The 18,387-nt window shown below is 50.1% G+C and overlaps 1 protein-coding gene across 5 annotated transcripts in view; it reads left to right on the forward strand.

The window, feature by feature from the left end:
- Positions 1 to 305: 305 nt before the first annotated feature.
- The window catches only part of CFAP100 (cilia and flagella associated protein 100), a 43,960-nt gene continuing 25,878 nt past the window's right edge, over positions 306 to 18,387 (forward strand). The window contains exons 1-4 of one of the 5 annotated variants that reach the window (XM_054480788.1): positions 2,188 to 2,231; positions 2,578 to 2,682; positions 3,194 to 3,301; positions 15,146 to 15,238. In XM_054480788.1, the coding sequence (XP_054336763.1) occupies positions 3,253 to 3,301; positions 15,146 to 15,238 (142 nt within the window). In that variant the 5' untranslated portion in view covers positions 2,188 to 2,231; positions 2,578 to 2,682; positions 3,194 to 3,252. Of the gene's footprint in view, positions 2,236 to 2,263; positions 2,683 to 3,192; positions 3,302 to 11,827; positions 11,897 to 15,145; positions 15,239 to 18,387 lie in introns of those variants that run through there. The other 4 variants (XM_054480787.1, XM_054480789.1, XM_054480790.1 and 1 more) reach the window with 4 other exon arrangements.

Here is an 18,387-nt window from a genome sequence, read left to right on the forward strand (position 1 = left end):
TTCAAGCTTCAAACATACAGAAATGTTGCAAGGATTTTGAAGCAGACACCCACATGCCCACTGCCTGGGCTGGACAGCTCACAGGCCACTACGATTCACCACACAGCCAGCCAGCCACCATCGCTCCACCAATCACTCATCTGATTTTAAAAATTAGCTTTTAATCAGCAAATGGTATTTCTAGTTAGACCTGTTAGGCTAAGACTAAAAGTTCCAAATCATGTCCTGTTTTCTAGGTGGTTTTCTTTCTAACCTTGTAAGCTACCAAGAGCAAAAACAAAGGCCAGAACACACAAACTGACTAGAGAACTTGCCTTTATTATGAAGTACACCTTTGGACTTGTGGGGTTTTTTCCCCAAAGCTCGTGCATCACTGTCTGGGATAACTGCATAAAATGAAAGGATGATTCCTGGTGAGAGGCAGTGTGTTCTAGGGAAGAGCAGAGCCGGAATCCGCTGCCTCACTGTGTCCCTGCTCTGTCCACACCGGCAACTCATGCAAAGGCAGGGTGATCATGCAGGTGAAATGGGGGGATTGGTGTCAAGTGCGTGGAACAGTACCTGGCACATAGAAAACACTCTGTAAGGTTCATGGGGAGATTCATGACAGTTCATAAACTGATCTGTTGACGACAATGAATGGGCAGGAGCCTGGGTACCTTTGTTCTCTCTGGGTCACTTATGTTCTAGCTTCCTAAAAGCCTCATTAGAGCACCTTGTATTTAGATAAACCATTTCAAAAACACTCGCTTTTCTACTTGAGTCACCAGTTTATGAAGTGCTTCTTGTGGTTTGCTGAAACCTAAATCGGAGGCACAGCTTTTTGTTCTGCTTTGATGGTTCGTAGGGAGATAAGGCTGCAGAAGTAGGCTGGGGCTGGGTCATGGAGGACTTTGAATGTCAGTGTAAGGAGCCTCTCTCCTAAGGGTAAAGGGACCACTTGTCTTTCAGCATATTTGACAATAGCAGCTGTAACACACCCGTGCACACATGCACACACTACACGTACACACATGTGCACATGCACAAATCACATATGTGGCTTAACACAATACAACGTTCTTCCTCCCTTGTGCAAAGCCCACTGTGGATGTTGCAAGTTGGGACACTATTCTACCAGCGAAGATTCAGGGATCCCTGCTCCTTCCATCTTGGGAGCTCCTCCTCACTCCCACCCCTAGCTCCAATGGAGTTCCTGTTGTGGGTGTGGTCTTCCCACCCACTACACCGGCCTTAGGCAGAGCCTGGCACAGCTGGGATCCTCACTGGGACTACATTGCTGGGCTGCAGACTGCTCCAGATTCCCCCCAGAAGCCCCTAAATGTCCCTGAAAAGATGAGTCACTGACTGTGCTTTCAGCTTCAAGCAGCCTTTGTCAATCTCTCAATCCCCATAGATACTGGGAAAATCTAGGAATATTGTTCAGAACTCAGAGGGGTCTCCTGCTGCTGCTTTTTGTGGGGAGACAGGATCCCTGAGTTGGGGTACCAGACATCCTGGTGCCCCTGGCTTCAAGCAGCTGGTGGATCTGGACGCTCAAAACTTGCCCTGGTCTGCATGGCCTCATCCTCTTGCTTGTCCCACTATGATGGATCTCGCTTGCTCCGTAGAGCAGTGGCTTTGCAACCCTAGCCAGCACTGGGGTCGCGCGTGGACTTGTCAGGACACACATTGCTGGGCTCCACCCCGAGTTTCTGATTCTGGGGCGAGGATTGAAAACTTGCTTTTCTAATGAGTTCCTAGCATTTTTGATGCTGCTAGTCCTGAGACCATACTTTGAGAACCGCCCCTCTAGAAAGTGCGATCCCTCCTCAGGAAAGAACCAGGGCTATTTTTGCTCCAAAAGCAGCCATCCTGCACGCCCTCTTCAGTGCTTGGCAGGTGGCGAATAAACCAATCAGAATGAAAGAAGGGAGCCAACCCAAGCGCGGAGTGATGAACCTCAGAGGAAGAAACCCGCGTTCACCAGGCCCAGGCCTGGGCCAGGCGCTGTCCTGGCGGCGTCAGGGAGGACATCGTGCCCAGAGCTCGGACCCGGCAGCCCGGCCCCGCGCCCTCCCTGTCCCGCGGCCCGCAGGCCCAGCCCTCATGCGCCCAGCCTCCGCGGCCTTTGTGGCGTCACAGCCAGCCTGAAGAATGGTTGCCTTGGAGACGTAAACCCAAGAGCCCTGCTCCTGGAGCTGAGAACTGCAGCGCGGAGACTTCGGAGCGAGCCGGGGCAGTCGGGGCCGGTGGGTGCGCGCGCGGTCGGGGGAGAGTGGGCGCGCGGGGTCCGTGAGGGCGCGTGGGGGCGGCGGCAGGGGTGCGAAACCAGGGCCCGAGGGGCGCGCGTGGCCGGGAGCGGACTTGCAAGGCGCCTTCCAAGGCTCCCTGCTCGCATGCCACTTGCTTGAAACACACCCATCTACCATCCACCCCATCAGTCCTACCATCCCTGTACACCTTGCTGTGTGGCTCGGGGCCTGGCAGAGCGCGGGTGTTAGGAGGCTACCCTGCGAACCCCAGGCTCACCCAATAGGGGGCTGTAGCAGGAAAGCGGCAGGAATGGCACAAGCCTAGAGTGGGGGCCCTTTCCAGAGGCAGCCCTTCCTGACTGTGACTTTGGACACCTCGCTGAATCTCTGCTTCCTCCCCTGCAAAAATGAAAATTCATTCAATGGATGAAGTTAAGAAGTGCCAAGGGTATGTCAGGAGCTTGGATGAGCAGAAAAGACCCCCTGTTCTCATGGAGCTCACATTTTAGGGGGAAATAGACAACAAATGGATTTTTAAAGTGATAATCAGATAGTGGGAATTGCAGAGAAGAAAATAAAGGCCACACGAGGGTGGGGAGGAAGAAACCACTTTGGATGGGATGGTGAGAGGTCTCTCTAAAGAGGTGACATTTGAGCTCGGAATTGAAGAGAGGGAAGCCCACCACCCCCAGCTGGGTATGGCAGAATATTTTTTGGCCAAGGAGGCCGAAAATGCAAAGGCTTGAGGCCAAGATTGATGTGTTCTAAGCACAGAAAAAGTAGGCAGCTAGAGCCAGGTCCAGGAGGTGAGAGTAGACCCTCGGGTGGGAGAGGCAGGGAGCAGGCAGGTGTCCCCACAAGGTGAGCCCTCAGCAAATGTTGGTGGCTGTCAGCCACCCAGGGGGAAGGAAGCTCTGGGCTTGGGGACCACCAGGCTCAAGCACTGTGTCATTCCTCAGGTGAGGATCTCCTTTAGAAGAGGAGAAGCCTTGCATCAACCTCTTGGGCCTCAGCCAAGATGTCTGAGATACTGTCCACTATAGTCTCCAAGAACATGACCAATGACAGTGAGTACTGGGCCAGGGTGGGCACTCTCAGAGGTCAGGGGCAGCCTCGGAGCCTGTCCAGCTCCCTCATAGGTTAAGGTGGCTCTAAACCAAACACTAGGCAGGAGTCATAGATCTGCCCACTTCCCTTGAAACAATGCATATGAGTTCCCTGCAGCTGCTGTAACAAAGCACCACCACAAACTGGGGGGCTGGAGCCACAGACATTTGTTTTCTCAAGCTCTGGGGGCTGGATGTCTGAGAACAAGTTGTCCACAAGGCTAGGTCCCTCCAAGGGCTCTGAGCGAGAACCCATTCCGGGCCTCTCTCCTGGTTTCCGGAGCTTTGCAGGCAATCCTTGGTGCTCTTTGGCTTGTAGAAGCATCACTCCCATCTCAGCCTTCCTGCCCATGTGGAATTCTGCCTGTGTGTGTCTGTGTCCAAATTTCCCCGTTTCATAGGGACCCCATCACATTGGATTGGAGGCCCACCCCACTCCAGAATGGCCTCAGCTTAGTGAATTACAGCTGCAAAGACCTTATTTCCAAACAAGGTCACATTCTGAGACAGTGGGGGTTGAGACTTCAACATATGAATTGGGATGACACGATTCAACCCACAACAGACCATGAGGAAGGTGTCACCATGAAGGTGAGCTTCTCTCAGCACCCCTCTGACCAAAAATGCTAGGCTGGGCTCCAAGGAGGCGGTCAGCTGGCGCTAGGCCCTGGATGAAACATGCCTGCCCTAGTGGAATTGCATGCATTTGCCAAGATCTCACACAGGGCGACGCTGAGGGAGGCTGCCCAGGCCCACCTGGGGCCCTTCAGCTTTTTTATTGGAATTTAATTTGGTTTTGACCAGGCATCGTATTCCGTGGTTCAAAATGCAAAAGTGTGTTAAAAGCCCCTCATTGTGAAAAGCCCCTCCCACCCTGTCAAAGCATACAGTGCTCCCTCCTTAGAGATGGCCACTGTCACCTGTCTCTTCTAGGCTACCAGCTCAGTGTACACACAGGCAAATGTGTGTAGATGAGGTTTGTTCTTTTCTTACACGGAGATCACACAATGAAAACCCTGTCTGCACCTTGATTTTTTTAATTAACCCATACATTGTGGAGACTGTTCCTTATCAATACATCAAGAATTCCCTTACACTTTTTGTGCTTTTGAGCAGAATAGTAATCTTTCAGTATGGCTGTATCATAATTTATTAACCAATTCTCTGTTCATATGGGTGATTAGCTTGTTTCAGAAAGTGTGCTGCTATAAACAGTGACCCCCACCATTACACTTATGTGTGCACACGCTCTCTCGTTCTTTTTGCTCCAGAGTAAATTTTAAAATGAAGAAGGGCTAGGATAGGGTTTAAAAACAAAGATGGCTTTGAAATGTTTATAGATAACAAATTAACTCTCAATATGCCCATAAAACAATGCAGATAATGATGCTACCACAAGACAGCTGAAGGACGTGTAAACTATATTGATTTGTTTATTGGTATGAGGGGGAGTTCCTAGTTGGGGTACTCTATGACCCTTTGGCATTGGTAATTCCTTGAGATTGATTGAGGGCCTGTGCATTTGTGAGAAAACCAGGCCAGACAGGCAGAGCCAGGATTGGCACCCAGGGCCGGGGGTCTCAGAGTTAGGTGGGTCAGGGAGGTTGGCATGGGCAAGGTGGGCAGGGGACCTGGCCAGGGGCTTCAGTCAAGAGGACTGCTGAGCTCTGTGTCCTGGGGTCAGCTGCAGGAGCTTGGACAAAGGTAGGGGCCAAAATGACACTGAGCCACCTAGAGTGAGAGGTCTGGGGATGCTGAGCCAAGTGCAGATAGGACCCCAACCTCAACCAGAGGGCCCAGGGCAGGGGCCTGGAGGCCAAGTGGGGAAAGGCCATTCTAGGTGGCCAGCCAGGCCCAAAGGCCCTGAGGTGGGAGTGGGTGTGGCATGTTCAAGAGAGAGGCAGGAGGCCAGCATGGGCCAATTGGGAAGGGCCTGTGGCCCGGGAGAACTATTGGCCTCTGCCCAGATGACGGGAAGAATTTAAGAGGGAGACTGCTCAGTGTCTAGCTTTATGACTTTTGTGATGAGAACGCTGTTCCCTAAGCCTCGGCAGAGGGGCTGGTTTGGCCACAGCCTCCCTTGAGACCTTGAGCAAGGCCTCTTCCCTGAAACACAGGACGGATGGCACCTGATGGAAACCTTGGCCAGGCTGAAGAGTCAGGAAAAACCAGAGTGGACCACAGGCCTGCCCGTCAGGGCGGGCAGTGGTGAGGGCTGCAGGAGTGCCCAGATCTCTGGCCCTGTAACCTCAGCACCCAGCACAGTGCGGGGCCAATTCCAGGAGAGGGGACTGCAGTAGGTCCCTCTGGGCCAGAACCCTGCCTGAGCCTCACCGTGGGTGTGGAGAGTTTGTTCCTTGAGCGGCCAAATATATTTCCCAAGACACCAGGCTCCAGGTACAAGACTCCAGGAGGAGCAGGTTGGGAGAGGCTTGCCCATGCTGAAGGAGCCATGTACTTGCGCGCGTCAGGCCAGGATGCCCTGCAGGCTCTCACTGCTGCTTCTCAAGTCCACGTCCCCCACAATGGGAGCATTCAGGAAGGGCATGGGTTCTAGAGAGGTTGTTAAACCACAGATGGCCAGGCCTTCCCCCTGCCAGTTCTGGCTATGAGGGATGCGAAGGGCTGGAGGCAGGAGTTTAATTTGGCAGTGTGGAGAAACATGGTCTTCAGTAATCTAACCTTCATCTTGGGACATCCGAAGCCTGGCCTGGTGGCCTCGTGGGCAGAGTGGGCCATCCACACATGCAGCCCACATCAGGCCACTCAGGGACCCACAGTTACTTCACTAATATTCATGGAGCACCTACCATGTGTCAGGCACTGTGCTGGGCTGGGGCACAGAGTGCCATGAGATGGAGGTGCCTACTCTCTGAGCATTTAGGAGAGTGCAACAAACAGCTCTCAACTTCACTGGCTCCATCCATTCCTGCAGCCCTGGCCAGGCCAGGCCTGGTTCACTCCCACTCAGTGTCTTGGCACTGCTGTGTCCTCCACAGGGAATGCCCTTCTCCCCGATTTCCCTGGGACTCCCTCCCTCACGCCCCACAGGAGCTCACTTAGATGTCAGCTCCACAGGGAGCTGTGCCTAAACAAGGTAAAACGCGGTGCCCCGCCTGCCCTACATCCCTCATTGCTGTTCCCTGTTTCATTTTCTCAGCGGCACATTCCACCCTCTGGCCTCTTGACCCTTCCTCACTTGTGTTGCTTACTGTCTTGCTCCCATCCAGCAGGGGCATTTGTCCTCCCAGAGCCTGGCACATCACAGGCCTCAGTCAAAACCTGTTAGCCTACAAGCTCTCCCTCTAAGATCAGGAGCAAAACAGTGATGCCCACCTTCACCACCGCTGTTCAACATTGCGCTAGAAGTTCTAGCCAGGGTCATTAGGCAAGAAAAAGAAAAAAAGAAGTAAAAGACCCAGATTGAAAAGGAAGAAGTAAAACTATTCACAGATGACACAATCCTATATATAGAAAATCTCAAAGAATCCACAAGAAAGTTACTAGAGCAAATGAATGAACTCAGCAAAGTTGCGGGTTACAAGACCAACACAGAAAAACCAGTTTGTCTCTGTTCACCAGCAATGAACAGCCCATAAATGAAGCCACTCATTGACAACAGGGGTGACGTCATGGCAGAGTAGGAAGCTCCGGGAATCCCTCCCCTGAAACAATTGTGCTGGCGTGAATTATCAGAAGCAACTCTTCTGAAACTCTGGAGTTTAGTGAAATGTTTGCAGCTTGCAGGGAAGATCTTGGTGAGGAGGCTGGGACATTTTAGTGAATTTTTAGCATTTCCTGGGGCAGCTGTACTAGCCTCCAGCCTGCAGCAGGCAGCAGGGAGAAGGTGGCCTGTGTTCCTGGTACAGCTTCCTGGTGCCAGGGTGGGAAATAAGGATCTTGTCCTCCAAAAATTGGGCTGTGTTTGATTGCTGACCATGGCCTGCTTCTGAGGGGCCGGCTCAGCGGCTGGCCGTTGTTCCAACTCCATGGGCTAAAGCAACCTCCCGCCCCTGTTGGTCAAGGGCTGTCCTTCCCCACCCCCTCCACTCTTGTGAGAGCTAGACTTTTATCTGACATTAGCTCACATTTAGAAATCTTTGACAAATGATTGATATCAAGAATATAGAAAGAAACGCTAACACTCAACAACAACAACAAAAAGCAAACAACCCAATTCAAAACTGGGCAAAGGACTTGGATAGATAATTCTCAAAAGACGATATGCAAATGACCTACAAGTAGGAGAAAAGATACTCAACATCATCAGTCATTAAGGGAATGCAAATAAAAACCAAAATGAGATACCACCTCACACCCATTAGGATGGCTACTATCAAAAAATAAAAACAAAAATAACAGGTGTTGGTGAGGATGTGGGGAAAATGAAACCCTTGTACATTGTTGGTGAAAGTGTAAAATGGTTCAGCCACTGAGAAAAATAGGCAGTTCCAACCTGGCGCAGTGGCTCATGCCTGTAATCCCAGCACTTTGGGAGGTCGAGGCAGGCGGATCACGAGGTCAGGAGATCGAGACCATCCTGGCTAACACGGTGAAACCCTGTCTCTACTAAAAATACAAAAAATAGCTGGGCGTGGTGGTGGGCGCCTGTAGTCCCAGCTACTCAGGAGGCTGAGGCAGGAGAATGGCGTGAACCCAGGAGGTGGAGCTTGCAGTGAGCCAAGATCGCACGACTGCACTCCAGCCTGGGCAACAGAGTGGGACTCCATCTCAAAAAAAAAAAAAAAAAAGAAAAGAAAAATAGGCAGTTCCTCAAAAAGTTAAACAGTATTAACATATGATCCAGCCATTCTACTTCTAGATAGGTACCTAAAAGAACAGAAAGCGGGAACTCAGATATTAGCACACGCATGTTCACAGCAGTGTTATTCACAATAGCCAATTTGTGAAAGCCACCTGAGTATCCATCAATGGAGGAACAGATACAGAACATGTGGTCCATCCATGCAGTGGAGTGCTATTCAGCCTCAAAAAGGAAGGGAATTCTGATACATGCTACAACGCAAATGAGCTGGGAAACCTTATGCTGGTGAAATTAGCCAAACACAAAAAGACAAATACTGTATGATTCCACTCATATAAGTTAGTGGAGCAGTCAGAGTCATAGACACAGAAGGTGGAATGGTGGCCACCGGGGCCGGGGAGGGGAGGATGGGGAGTTGTTTAATGCACACAGAGTTTCAGTTTGGGGTGATGAAAAGTTTTTGAAATAGATATTGGTGGTGGTTGTACAACATTGTGAATGTAATTAATGCTATCGAGTTGTACACTTAAAAATAATTAAAATAGCAAGTTTTACGTTATATATATTCTACCACACTAAAAAAGTTTTAATGGCATAAAATGGCAAATCGTATTTATATATATATTATATATATATATATAGTATGTATGTTACTGCAATCAAAAAATGTGTTCTTAAAATGTGTTAAATAAGTGAAGTAAACAACTAAATAGACAGGATGGTTCCCAGCAGTGCTGAAATAGGAGGCTGATTCAGTGATTGTGGTGGGGAGCATTTAGACAGGGAGATCAGGAAGGCTTCCTGGAGGAGGTGACATTTGAGCAGAGATTGTGAATGATGGGGACGGGCAGCACAGAGAGAGTGTCCCAGGAGAGGGAGCAGCAGGTGGGAGGAGGAGGGGTTGGAGGGAGGTGTGGGTGTGCCCAGCTGCAGGGGAGGACACTGACCTGTGAGTGGGGAGGAGACGTGGCCCAATTCTGTGGGGAACATCCCTGCCAAACCCTGGCCCTTCTGTAGCTCCCAAGGGCCTCATCCCTGTGCTCCCCAGGCTCACACCCTGCCAGCCATGCTGGCCCCAGTGGCTCCTCTTCATCTCTGCCTGCAGGCTTTGCCTCCATGACCCCACGCTGTCACCACACTCCCCTTGGGGCTCTGCTCCCAAGATGCCTCCTCCGTGGGCTCCCTGGTTGCCCCAGCTACTGGAATCTCTCTCACTTCTCTTTATTTTATTTGCTCGTTGCCGGTCCAGAATGTGGACTTCAGGAAGGCAGGCATGGAACCTCCTTCAGGGCGGCATCCCCAGCCACACCTGACCCTGAGAAAGCACCCACAGCTGTGGCCAGGCAGACGCCACTCCGAGGAGGCCTGGCCACTGTCTGGCACCATCACTAACCCAGTCCTGGGGGTGGTGAGGGATGGGACAAACATGGCTCCTTCTGGTTTAAAACACAGGTTTTATTATTGCTCAGTGTGGTGAGGCCAACAGAGCAGGAGATGACTGTCACTGGAGAGATGGCTGCTTACTCACAGATCCCTAGGACAGAAGGGGGTGCACCACATAGGGCTGTGCGGGGGAAGCTGCAGGGCCAGCCAGGAAGCCGAGGGAGAGGGGGATGTGGACAGGAGCCTCCACTGTGGAATCACAAGAAGGAACGGTGAGGTGAGTGAGCATGTGTAGGACTGATTTGCTAGAATAGTTTCGGGGTTCTGGGGCACAGGGCTGCCCTTGGTTGTCTGGTCCTGGCTCTGGGGGGATAGGTCAGGAATCAGTGGTCCTGAGAGTGAGAGACTGACAGAGGCTCTGGCTGGGGTGTGGGCTCTGGATTGGGTGGTTTGCATTTGAAAGGTGTGCTCTGGGCAAGTCATTTTCTATCTCCAGGGACTGGCTAATCCAAGGCGGAGGGGAGGGAAGAGTAGGTCCTCTAGGCTCAGGAAGGCCCCAGAGGTCAAAGCATCTAAATGGGAAGGTAAAAGGCATGGTTAATATGCCTGCCCTCCAGGAGTTACGGCCTGGGGGGTCGGTGGTTGGGGGTGCAGTCCAGACTTGCTGTGGGGAGTCCAGGTGGGGGCAATCACAGAGAATTAGCAAATAGGATGATGGTGAGGGTGCAGGTGGCAGGGATGGATAGATCCAGTGCTCCTCAGGAGATAGAGTCTGTGGGATCTGATGACTGACTGGGTGTGGAATGAGGGAGAAGAGGGTGTCGGGGATGCCTTGTCTCCTCTGTGACACCTGTGCATCACAGTGCTGTTTGCTGAGATGGCCAAGGCCAGGGGTGGAGCAGGTTTCGCAGGAGGCGGAAGGCCAGGAGCTCAGTTGGCGATGTGTAGGTGTCAGTGTCCTGTGAGAAACTTCCAGCCGAGACTCTGAAGAGGCTGCGTTGGATGGAGGCCCAGGGGTCAGGAGAGTAGGCGGAAACGTGAGGGCATCAGCAAATCCGCTGGGGCTGGAACTGAAGCCATGGGCACTGGTGAGGCATCCAGGAGGAAAGGAGAGAGAATGGCCCGGGACACAGCCCAAAAGACTCTGATGGATAGAGGATGTTTGGAACTCATGTCACATGAGTGCAGCGCCCAGTTGAGTGTATTTTAACTTTTTTTTTTTTTTTTTTTTTTTTTTTTTTGAGACAGGGTCTCACTCTATCACCCAGGCTGGAATGCAGTATTGCAATCTCGGCTCACTGCAATCTCCACCTCCCGGGTTCAAGTGATCTTCCCACCTCAGCCTCCAGAGTAGCTGGGATTACAGGTGCACCATCATGCCTGGCTAATTATTGTATTTTTAGTACAGACAGGGTTTCGCCATATTGGCCAGGCTGTTGTTGGACTCCTGGCCTCAAGTGATCCACCTTCCTTGACCTCCCAAAGTGCTGGGATTACAGGCGTGAACCACCACACCTGGCCTATTGTATCCTTTTTTATGAGAATATTTCATACCCAGTTCATTCTTTTCCTATCTCTCCTGAATTATTATAAAAGTAGACTTACATTTTAATAAAGACTTTTTAAGTTAAAAAATTTAATCATGTTAAAATACTAGAAGAAAACACAATATTTTTTTTCTAAAAAATATTTAAACTTCAGCGGCAGAATGCCTTTCTAAACAAGACACTAAACCCCAAAGCATTTCATTAAGTGAAAGTTAAATTTTCATACAAGGAATATGAATGATAAAGTCAAATTGCCTGAAGGAGAATTATTTTCAGCAGCTCTGACAAATGAGCCAGTGTCCATCAATATAATAGATGAAGGTTCTCAAGAATCATCTAGAAACTAGAACATTTCAGTAGAGAAATGGGCAAAGGATACTAACAGAATGAGGCAAGAAGATGGATAATTAACATCCAAAAAGACACACAGTTTCTTCCTAATTAAGAAATGCAGATGAAAACTGAGATGCCCTTTGTGACCTGTTAGAGTGACAGTTTCCAGTGTAGGGAAAGCTGTCCCACTAAAGTTGGTGATGGAAGAGTATCAAGCTAAAATAACTAAAAGAGTCAGAATCAGGTTTAGAGTTTCTCCAAGCATGAAGTTGAGGACAGGCCAACCAGTAATCAGAGATCCAGAGAATGAAAGTCCATGTTCCAAAGTGTAGAAGTTTGAGATTGTTTATCTAGACAAAGCTTTGGGAACTTTAGCAGAATTTCAGCATCCTTCTATGGAAGGCTGCCTGCACATTACAAGGATCTGACTCGCTAAGGGGTCCTTTTCTCTCTGGACAGGTATATTTATCATTCCACACTGAAGATGCAACTGTCATGGGGTCCTGGGTGCCATCTGCTCTGAATTAGGTATGGGACAATAAAGAGGCAGTTAATCGGTAACAAAGTCTAGTGATTGGAAGCAGGAGTTCTGGTGTCCAGTCTCTCCCGGTCATTCACAGAGCAGGGAAAATGAGTTTTTTTTCTGAGATGGAGTCTCGCTCTCTCGCCCAGGCTGGAGTGCAGTGGGTGCAATCTAAACTCACTGCAACCTCCAGAGGAGGGTTACTCCCTAAGAAGCAGAACTGCAAACAGGTTACGTACATCAGGTGCCAGGGCTTAACTTCCTCCTTGGCTTAATAAATCTAGAGCATTCTGAAATTTTATTTTATAAGAGTAACCATTACAGAAATGTGGAAATTGCAAAAGATGATTGAAAAAAAACCCCAGGGTCCTCCAAAGGACTCAGCTAAGTATGGATGAGACTTGTGCGTGAACAGATGAACTTCCTTTTTTTTTTTTTTTTTTGAAATGGAGCCTTGCTCTGTCACCCAAGCTGGAGTGCAGTGGCACGATCTCAGCTGACTGCAACCTCTGCCTCCCAGATTTAAGTGATTCTCCTGCCTCAGCCTCCCAAGTAGCTGGGATTATAGGCACGTACCACCACGCCTGGCTAATTTTTGTATTTTTAGTAGAGAAGGGGTTTCACCATGTTGGTCAGGCTAGTCTCGAACTCCTGACCTCGTGATCCACCTGCCTTGGCTTCCCAAAGTGCTAGGATTACAGGCATGAGCCACCGCGCCTGGCTTTTTGTTTTGTTTTGTTTTGTTTTTGAAACGGAGTCTTGCTCTGTCACCCAGGCTGGAGTGTAGTGACGCAATCTCAGCTCACTGCAACCTCCACCTCCTGGGTTCAAGCGATTCTCCTGCCTCAGCCTCCCAGTGAGCTGGGACTACAGGAGCACACCACCACTGCCTGGTTAATTTTTGTATTTTTAGTAGAGATGTGGTTTCACCATGTTGGCCAGGATGGTCTCGATCTCCTGACCTCGTGATCCACCCACCTCAGCCTCCCTGCTGGGATTACAGGCGTGAGCCACCACGCCCGGTCACAGATGAACTTTCTTTCAAGTCTTAAAATTTTGATGAAATACACATAAAATTGACCATCTTAACTATATTTAAATGTATGGTTCGGTGGCATTAAGCACATTCACATTGCTGTGCGACCATCACCACCATCTCAGAACTCTTCTCATCCCCAAACTGAACCTCCGTCCCCACTGAACACTAGCTCCCCATTCCCCCTCCCCTAGCCCTGGTGACCACTGTTCTACTTAGTTTCTGAATGCTCTAGGGACCTCCTGTGAGTGGCAGCATACAGTATTTGTCCTTTGGGGCTAGCTTGTTTTGCTAAGTGTAATGTCCTTAAGGTTCATTTCTGTTTTTGTGTGTAAGCAGGTGAGTTTTTTAGTGAAAAACCAAGGGCATGTAAGTGTATGTGTGCATAAAATACTTCCAGTCAGAGCTGCAAAAATCTTGGCCTGGCACGGTGGCTCACACCTATAATCCCAGCACTTTGGGAGGCCAAGGCGGGTGGATCACCTGAGGTCAGGAGTTCGAGACCAGCCCGGCCAACACAGTGAAACCCCATCTCTACAAAAAATACAAAAATAAGCTGGGCGTGGTAGTGCACACCTGTAGTCCCAGCTACTTGGGAGGCTGAGGCAGGAGAATCGCTTGAACCTAGGAGGTGGAGATTGCAGTGAGCCAAGATCGTGCTACTGCACTCCAGTCTGGACAACAGAGCAAGACGCCATCTCAAAATAAATAAATAAATAAAATGTATATAGGTAGCAAGAGCTTCAGGTGAGGCTCTTTCATCATATCAATACGTCAAACCTGTGTTGTTTGAAATATGTGCTATGTATGTGCATTGCTCTTTCATTCTTTCTTGTTTTAGAGACAGGGTCTCACCCTGTCACCCATGCTGGAGTGCAGTGGCGCGATCATGGTTCACTGCAGCCTTGACCTCCTGGGCTCAAAGGATCCTCCCCCCTCAGCCTCCCTAGTAACTGGGACCACATCCAGATCCATTGCTTTTTCATTTCTAATAGGGTTTTGGTTTGTGTGGTTTGGGTTTTGGTCTATTTAAATAACAGTGGTATCTTCTGATTTATGTGATATGGTTAATTAAATTCTATCTGGAAATGTAACCACATGCCTACTAAGATAGTTAGAGGACAATCATGGTTCAGCAACCGAGCCCCTGAGTTCTCCCCAGCCTCACCTCTCCCGACCGCCTCTGCCTCCCCGACTATACATTATGGATTCTGTGTAGCCCTGAAGGCCTCTGAGTTTCAGCCCAGCCAGGCCTGGCCTTCCCGCCTGTCCCACAAGACTCCCGCCATCTTCCTCACTCTTCCCTCACCCCATGACCATCTGCTCAGAGCCCGGGCCTTGGAATCATAGCCCCACCTCATGAGAAGCCCTGTCTTCCTGCTCACTGTTTCACTCCGGGACCACACAGCCCCTCCCCTATCCCGCCCCAGGAGGACTGGCACCCTGAGCAGCCCACCAGAGACCACGTTCTGGCAGCCCCTGCCCCTCAGGCACCGACCAGGATCTCTGAGCTACAAAGGATTCCTGGGTGGGAGTGGAGGAAGCGTTGGGCCACATGCCTCCTTCCCTGTGGGTATCAGCTGAAGAGAACTGCAACGCATTGGAGACCCAGCAGTAACACCTGAGTAGCCACCTGAAGAAACAGGGTGCTGGGGAGCCCACCCCGGGCGGGAAGGAGACTTGCTGGCCTTGGGGAGAAAATGGCTCTAGCTTCCAGGCAGCACAACCCCAGTTTTCCAGCTTGGTCAGAACGGCCACTCCTCACAGTGGGATAGGGGTGGGAGCTCCCTAAGGAGATGGGGTCTTAGGGGCCTCCATCCAAGTCCAGTAGGAAGCCCCTGGGAGACAAGGCACTGGCCAGGCCAGGGTCAGAGGCTTGGGGTCCTTGTCCTCCCTGGGTCCCGGTATGTCCATCTATAAAACAGCCTTGCACTGCTACTCTTAAGGAACACACTGAAGGATGGGAAAGGGGAGGCACAAAACATCCGTGCACCAGGCACAGGTGCTAGGGACTTCTCAGGCTATTTTCTTGCACAATTCTCACAACTTCCCAGCAAAGTCAGTGTGATCTCTGGGATGTAGAGCCCTCAGTCTCACAAGGGAGGGAGCTGAGGTTGAGCCCTTGTGTGTCTGAAACATTCCCCGCCTCAGGCTGTGTTCACAGTTCTCATGGGCCAGGGGAGTCACTGCTGCGGCCCTCACTTTTGTGTCTCCTCAGAGAACAGCCTGGAATCCATGAACATCAGCTCTTCCTCAAGCACTGAAGAGAACCCAAAGAAACAGGCAAGAAAAAACGAAGATAACCTTCAAGGTGGGAGGCTAAAGTCCAAGTTGGCAGGAGGCAACTCTCCCTCTGCCCCCAGATCCCCTCAGACCAGGTCTCTAGAGCTAAGGGCAGAAGGAAATGCTTCTCTTTCCATTAGGAACTGGGTTACAGAGACTTGAAATAACAGGCACGTAAACAAAGTAGGATTTATTGCTCCCTCTGCTAATGAGAAATGTGGGACGAAATGCAGACTTTCTTGAGGCTCCACTAACAGCAGTTCCATAAAATCACTCAGGTGATCAGGTCCCCAAGTCTCTCTGCTCCACCAGAAAGGAATTAGGGCTTTCAACCACAAGAGTGTCTCATGCTCACAAAATGGCTGCTGCAGCTCCAGCCTCAGCACATCTGATTCCAGGCAGAGAAAAGTAACAAAGGGAAGGGCAAAACTACCCTCCAGCCAACTTAGCCTTCTAGGGGAAAGGATTTTTCCCAAAAGTCCCAAGCAGCAATGTCTTCCCACATTCCAGCAGCTAAATTTGCCATATGGCCATCAGGATCTACAAGGAGGGCACACTGCTGCCACCGCTAGGAGGAAGGAGGGCAGGTAGCTAGCTAGCTGCATGTGCCTCACCCTGGTAGCCCTGCACAGGGCATTGCTGCCACCTGCACTGTGGCTCCGACCTCCCTTCTCTGGACTCCCTGCTGTCTCCTGCTCTGCCCTTGGGCTAACAGACCAGTCTTGTCCTTCTGCAGAGGTCTGCAGATGTGAGCATTTCTCCCAGCCTGTGCTCCACAGCCCAGGCTCCCGCCCCTCTCCCCACCGTATTTCCTCTCTTTTATTATTATGAAATTATAAAATGAAAATTTAAACATGTCCAGATGTAGAGATTGGAGCCAAGAGTCTCACAGGCCCACCACCGGGTTCTGCCACTGACTCAAGTGTGCCCATTTACTTCCTCTGTCCTTTCTCTCTTTTTCTTTGCCAGGACATTTTAAAGTAAAATCCAGACATGTCATTTCATCCACTTCAGCGTGCACTTCTCAACAATAGGGGTGTTTCCATACAAACCCAAGCACCATCACCAGACCTGACAAAGTGAACCAGCCCAACCCATGGTCAGACTGGCCTAGTTATCTCAGGAACATCTTCCGTAGAAGATTCCTTCTAATCAGGATTCAAAGAAGACCTGAGCTCCTTCAGTCTCTGTGAATCTAGCAGCCCCCTCCCTGGCCCATCCCATCATTCCCTGGCCTTTGAGTTGTTGAGCAGTGGTGTCACCTCTCCCGCAGCAAGCCCCAGTGTCCCCATTCTGCATTTGTGTGTCTGCTTCCTGATGCTGGCACTGGGACTGCTTCTCTGTGCCCATCCTTCCTGCCTTTGGACATTAGCCCCAGGTGCTTGACTAGATCCCGGCTCCCCTTGGTCATGAGGCTCTTCTCATGGGCAGAGGCAGCACCCGCATCTGCTGTGGGTGCAGAGGCATGGGAGGGAGAGAGTCCTGGGGGTGAGCGCCTGACCCTCTGCACAAACTATCACGGCAGCCATTCACCCAATCACCCATCTATCCCTTTCCTTTTTTGAGACAGGGTCTCACACTGTCACCCAGGCTGGGGTGCAGTGGTTCGATCACAGCTCACTGCAGCCTCAACCTCCTGGGTTTAAGCGATCCTCCTGCTTCAGCCTGCCGGGTAGCTGGGACAACAGGTGCACACCACCACACCTGGCTCATTTTTGTATTTTTTGTAGAGACAGGGTTGCACCATATTGCTTTGGCTGGTCTTGAACTCCTGGGCTCAATCAGTGCTTCAGCCTCGGCCTCCCAAACTGCTGGGATTACAGGCGTGAGCCACTGCACTTGGCCCAGTTTATGAGTTTTGACAAATGTGTACAATGTGTTTCCTCCACCCTATGAAGATCTAGACCATTTCCATCTCCCCAGAAATTATCCGTCCCCCAGAGACAGCCACTCTTCAGCTATCCCCACCAAACCACTGGCTGTCCTCTCCAGCCTCCTGTAAATGGAATCCCACACTCTCTATCCTTTCAGTTTTTGCTCAATATCCCATTTGGGAGAGGCATCCACTTTGCTGCACCTAGCCAGAGTCCCTTCTGTGCATATGCCAACCATTTATTCTTTCCATTGCTGGTGAACACTTGGGTTGTTCCCAGTTTTTACAAATAATACTGCTATGAAGTCTTGTACATGTCACTTTGGGGACATAAGCACTTGCGCCTCCTGGGTACACACCCAAGAGTGGAATTGCTGGTCGTGTGTTTAACTTTAGTGGATAAATGAAGTTTTCCAGAGGGACTGTGCCAATTCACAGTCCCACCAACAGGCATACGACTTCCAGTTGCTCTGTGTCCTCTCCAACTTGGTACACCATCGATCCTTTTAATATGACTTTGTCCTCTGGGTATATGTTAGTATCTCATATTTCCTGGTAACCCAGGAGGGCAATTGCCTTTTCATATAGTTCTGAGCCATTTAATGATTCTGTGTTGGGACATACCTGTTTCCATCTTCTGCCCACTTGTCTGTTGCATTGCCTGTTTATTTTAATGATTTCTCGGAGCTCTTTACTGGATAGAAGTCATTTGCTAGTTCTGAATATGACGGATATCTTCTCCCACTCCTGGGACTGCGTGCACTCTCTGAGTGGTACTAAAAGGCACCAATAAAAAGTTCCTGGCTGGGCACAGTGGCTCAGCCCTGTAATCCCAGCACTTTGGGAGGCCAAGGCGGGTGGATTACCTGAGATCAGGAGTTCGAGACCAGCCTGAACAATATGATGAAACCTCGTCTCTACTAAAAGTATAAAAATTAGCTGGGCATGGTGTTGGGTGCCTGTAGCCCCAGCTACTCGGGAGGCTGAGACAGAAGAATTGCTTGAACCCAGGAGATGGAGGTTGCAGTGAGCCAAGATCGTGCTACTGCACTCCAGTCTGGGCAAAAGAGCGAGACACCATCTCAAAAAAAAAAAAAAAAAAAGTTCCTAATTTTAGTGTAGTTCAGTTTTATGCAGCTCAATCGTTTCTTCATTATGGCTTTTTTGGTCTTATTTTAAAACTCTTTGGTGACCCCCAAGGTGATGATATCCTCTGATTGTGTCTTCTACAACTTTTTGTTTTACTTTCACAATAAGATCTACAAACCACATCTTAATTGACCTAATCATAACCATTTCATTTG

The sequence above is a fragment of the Pongo pygmaeus genome, chromosome 2 (genome assembly GCF_028885625.2).
Source record: "Pongo pygmaeus isolate AG05252 chromosome 2, NHGRI_mPonPyg2-v2.0_pri, whole genome shotgun sequence".
Classification (NCBI taxonomy): domain Eukaryota; kingdom Metazoa; phylum Chordata; class Mammalia; order Primates; family Hominidae; genus Pongo; species Pongo pygmaeus.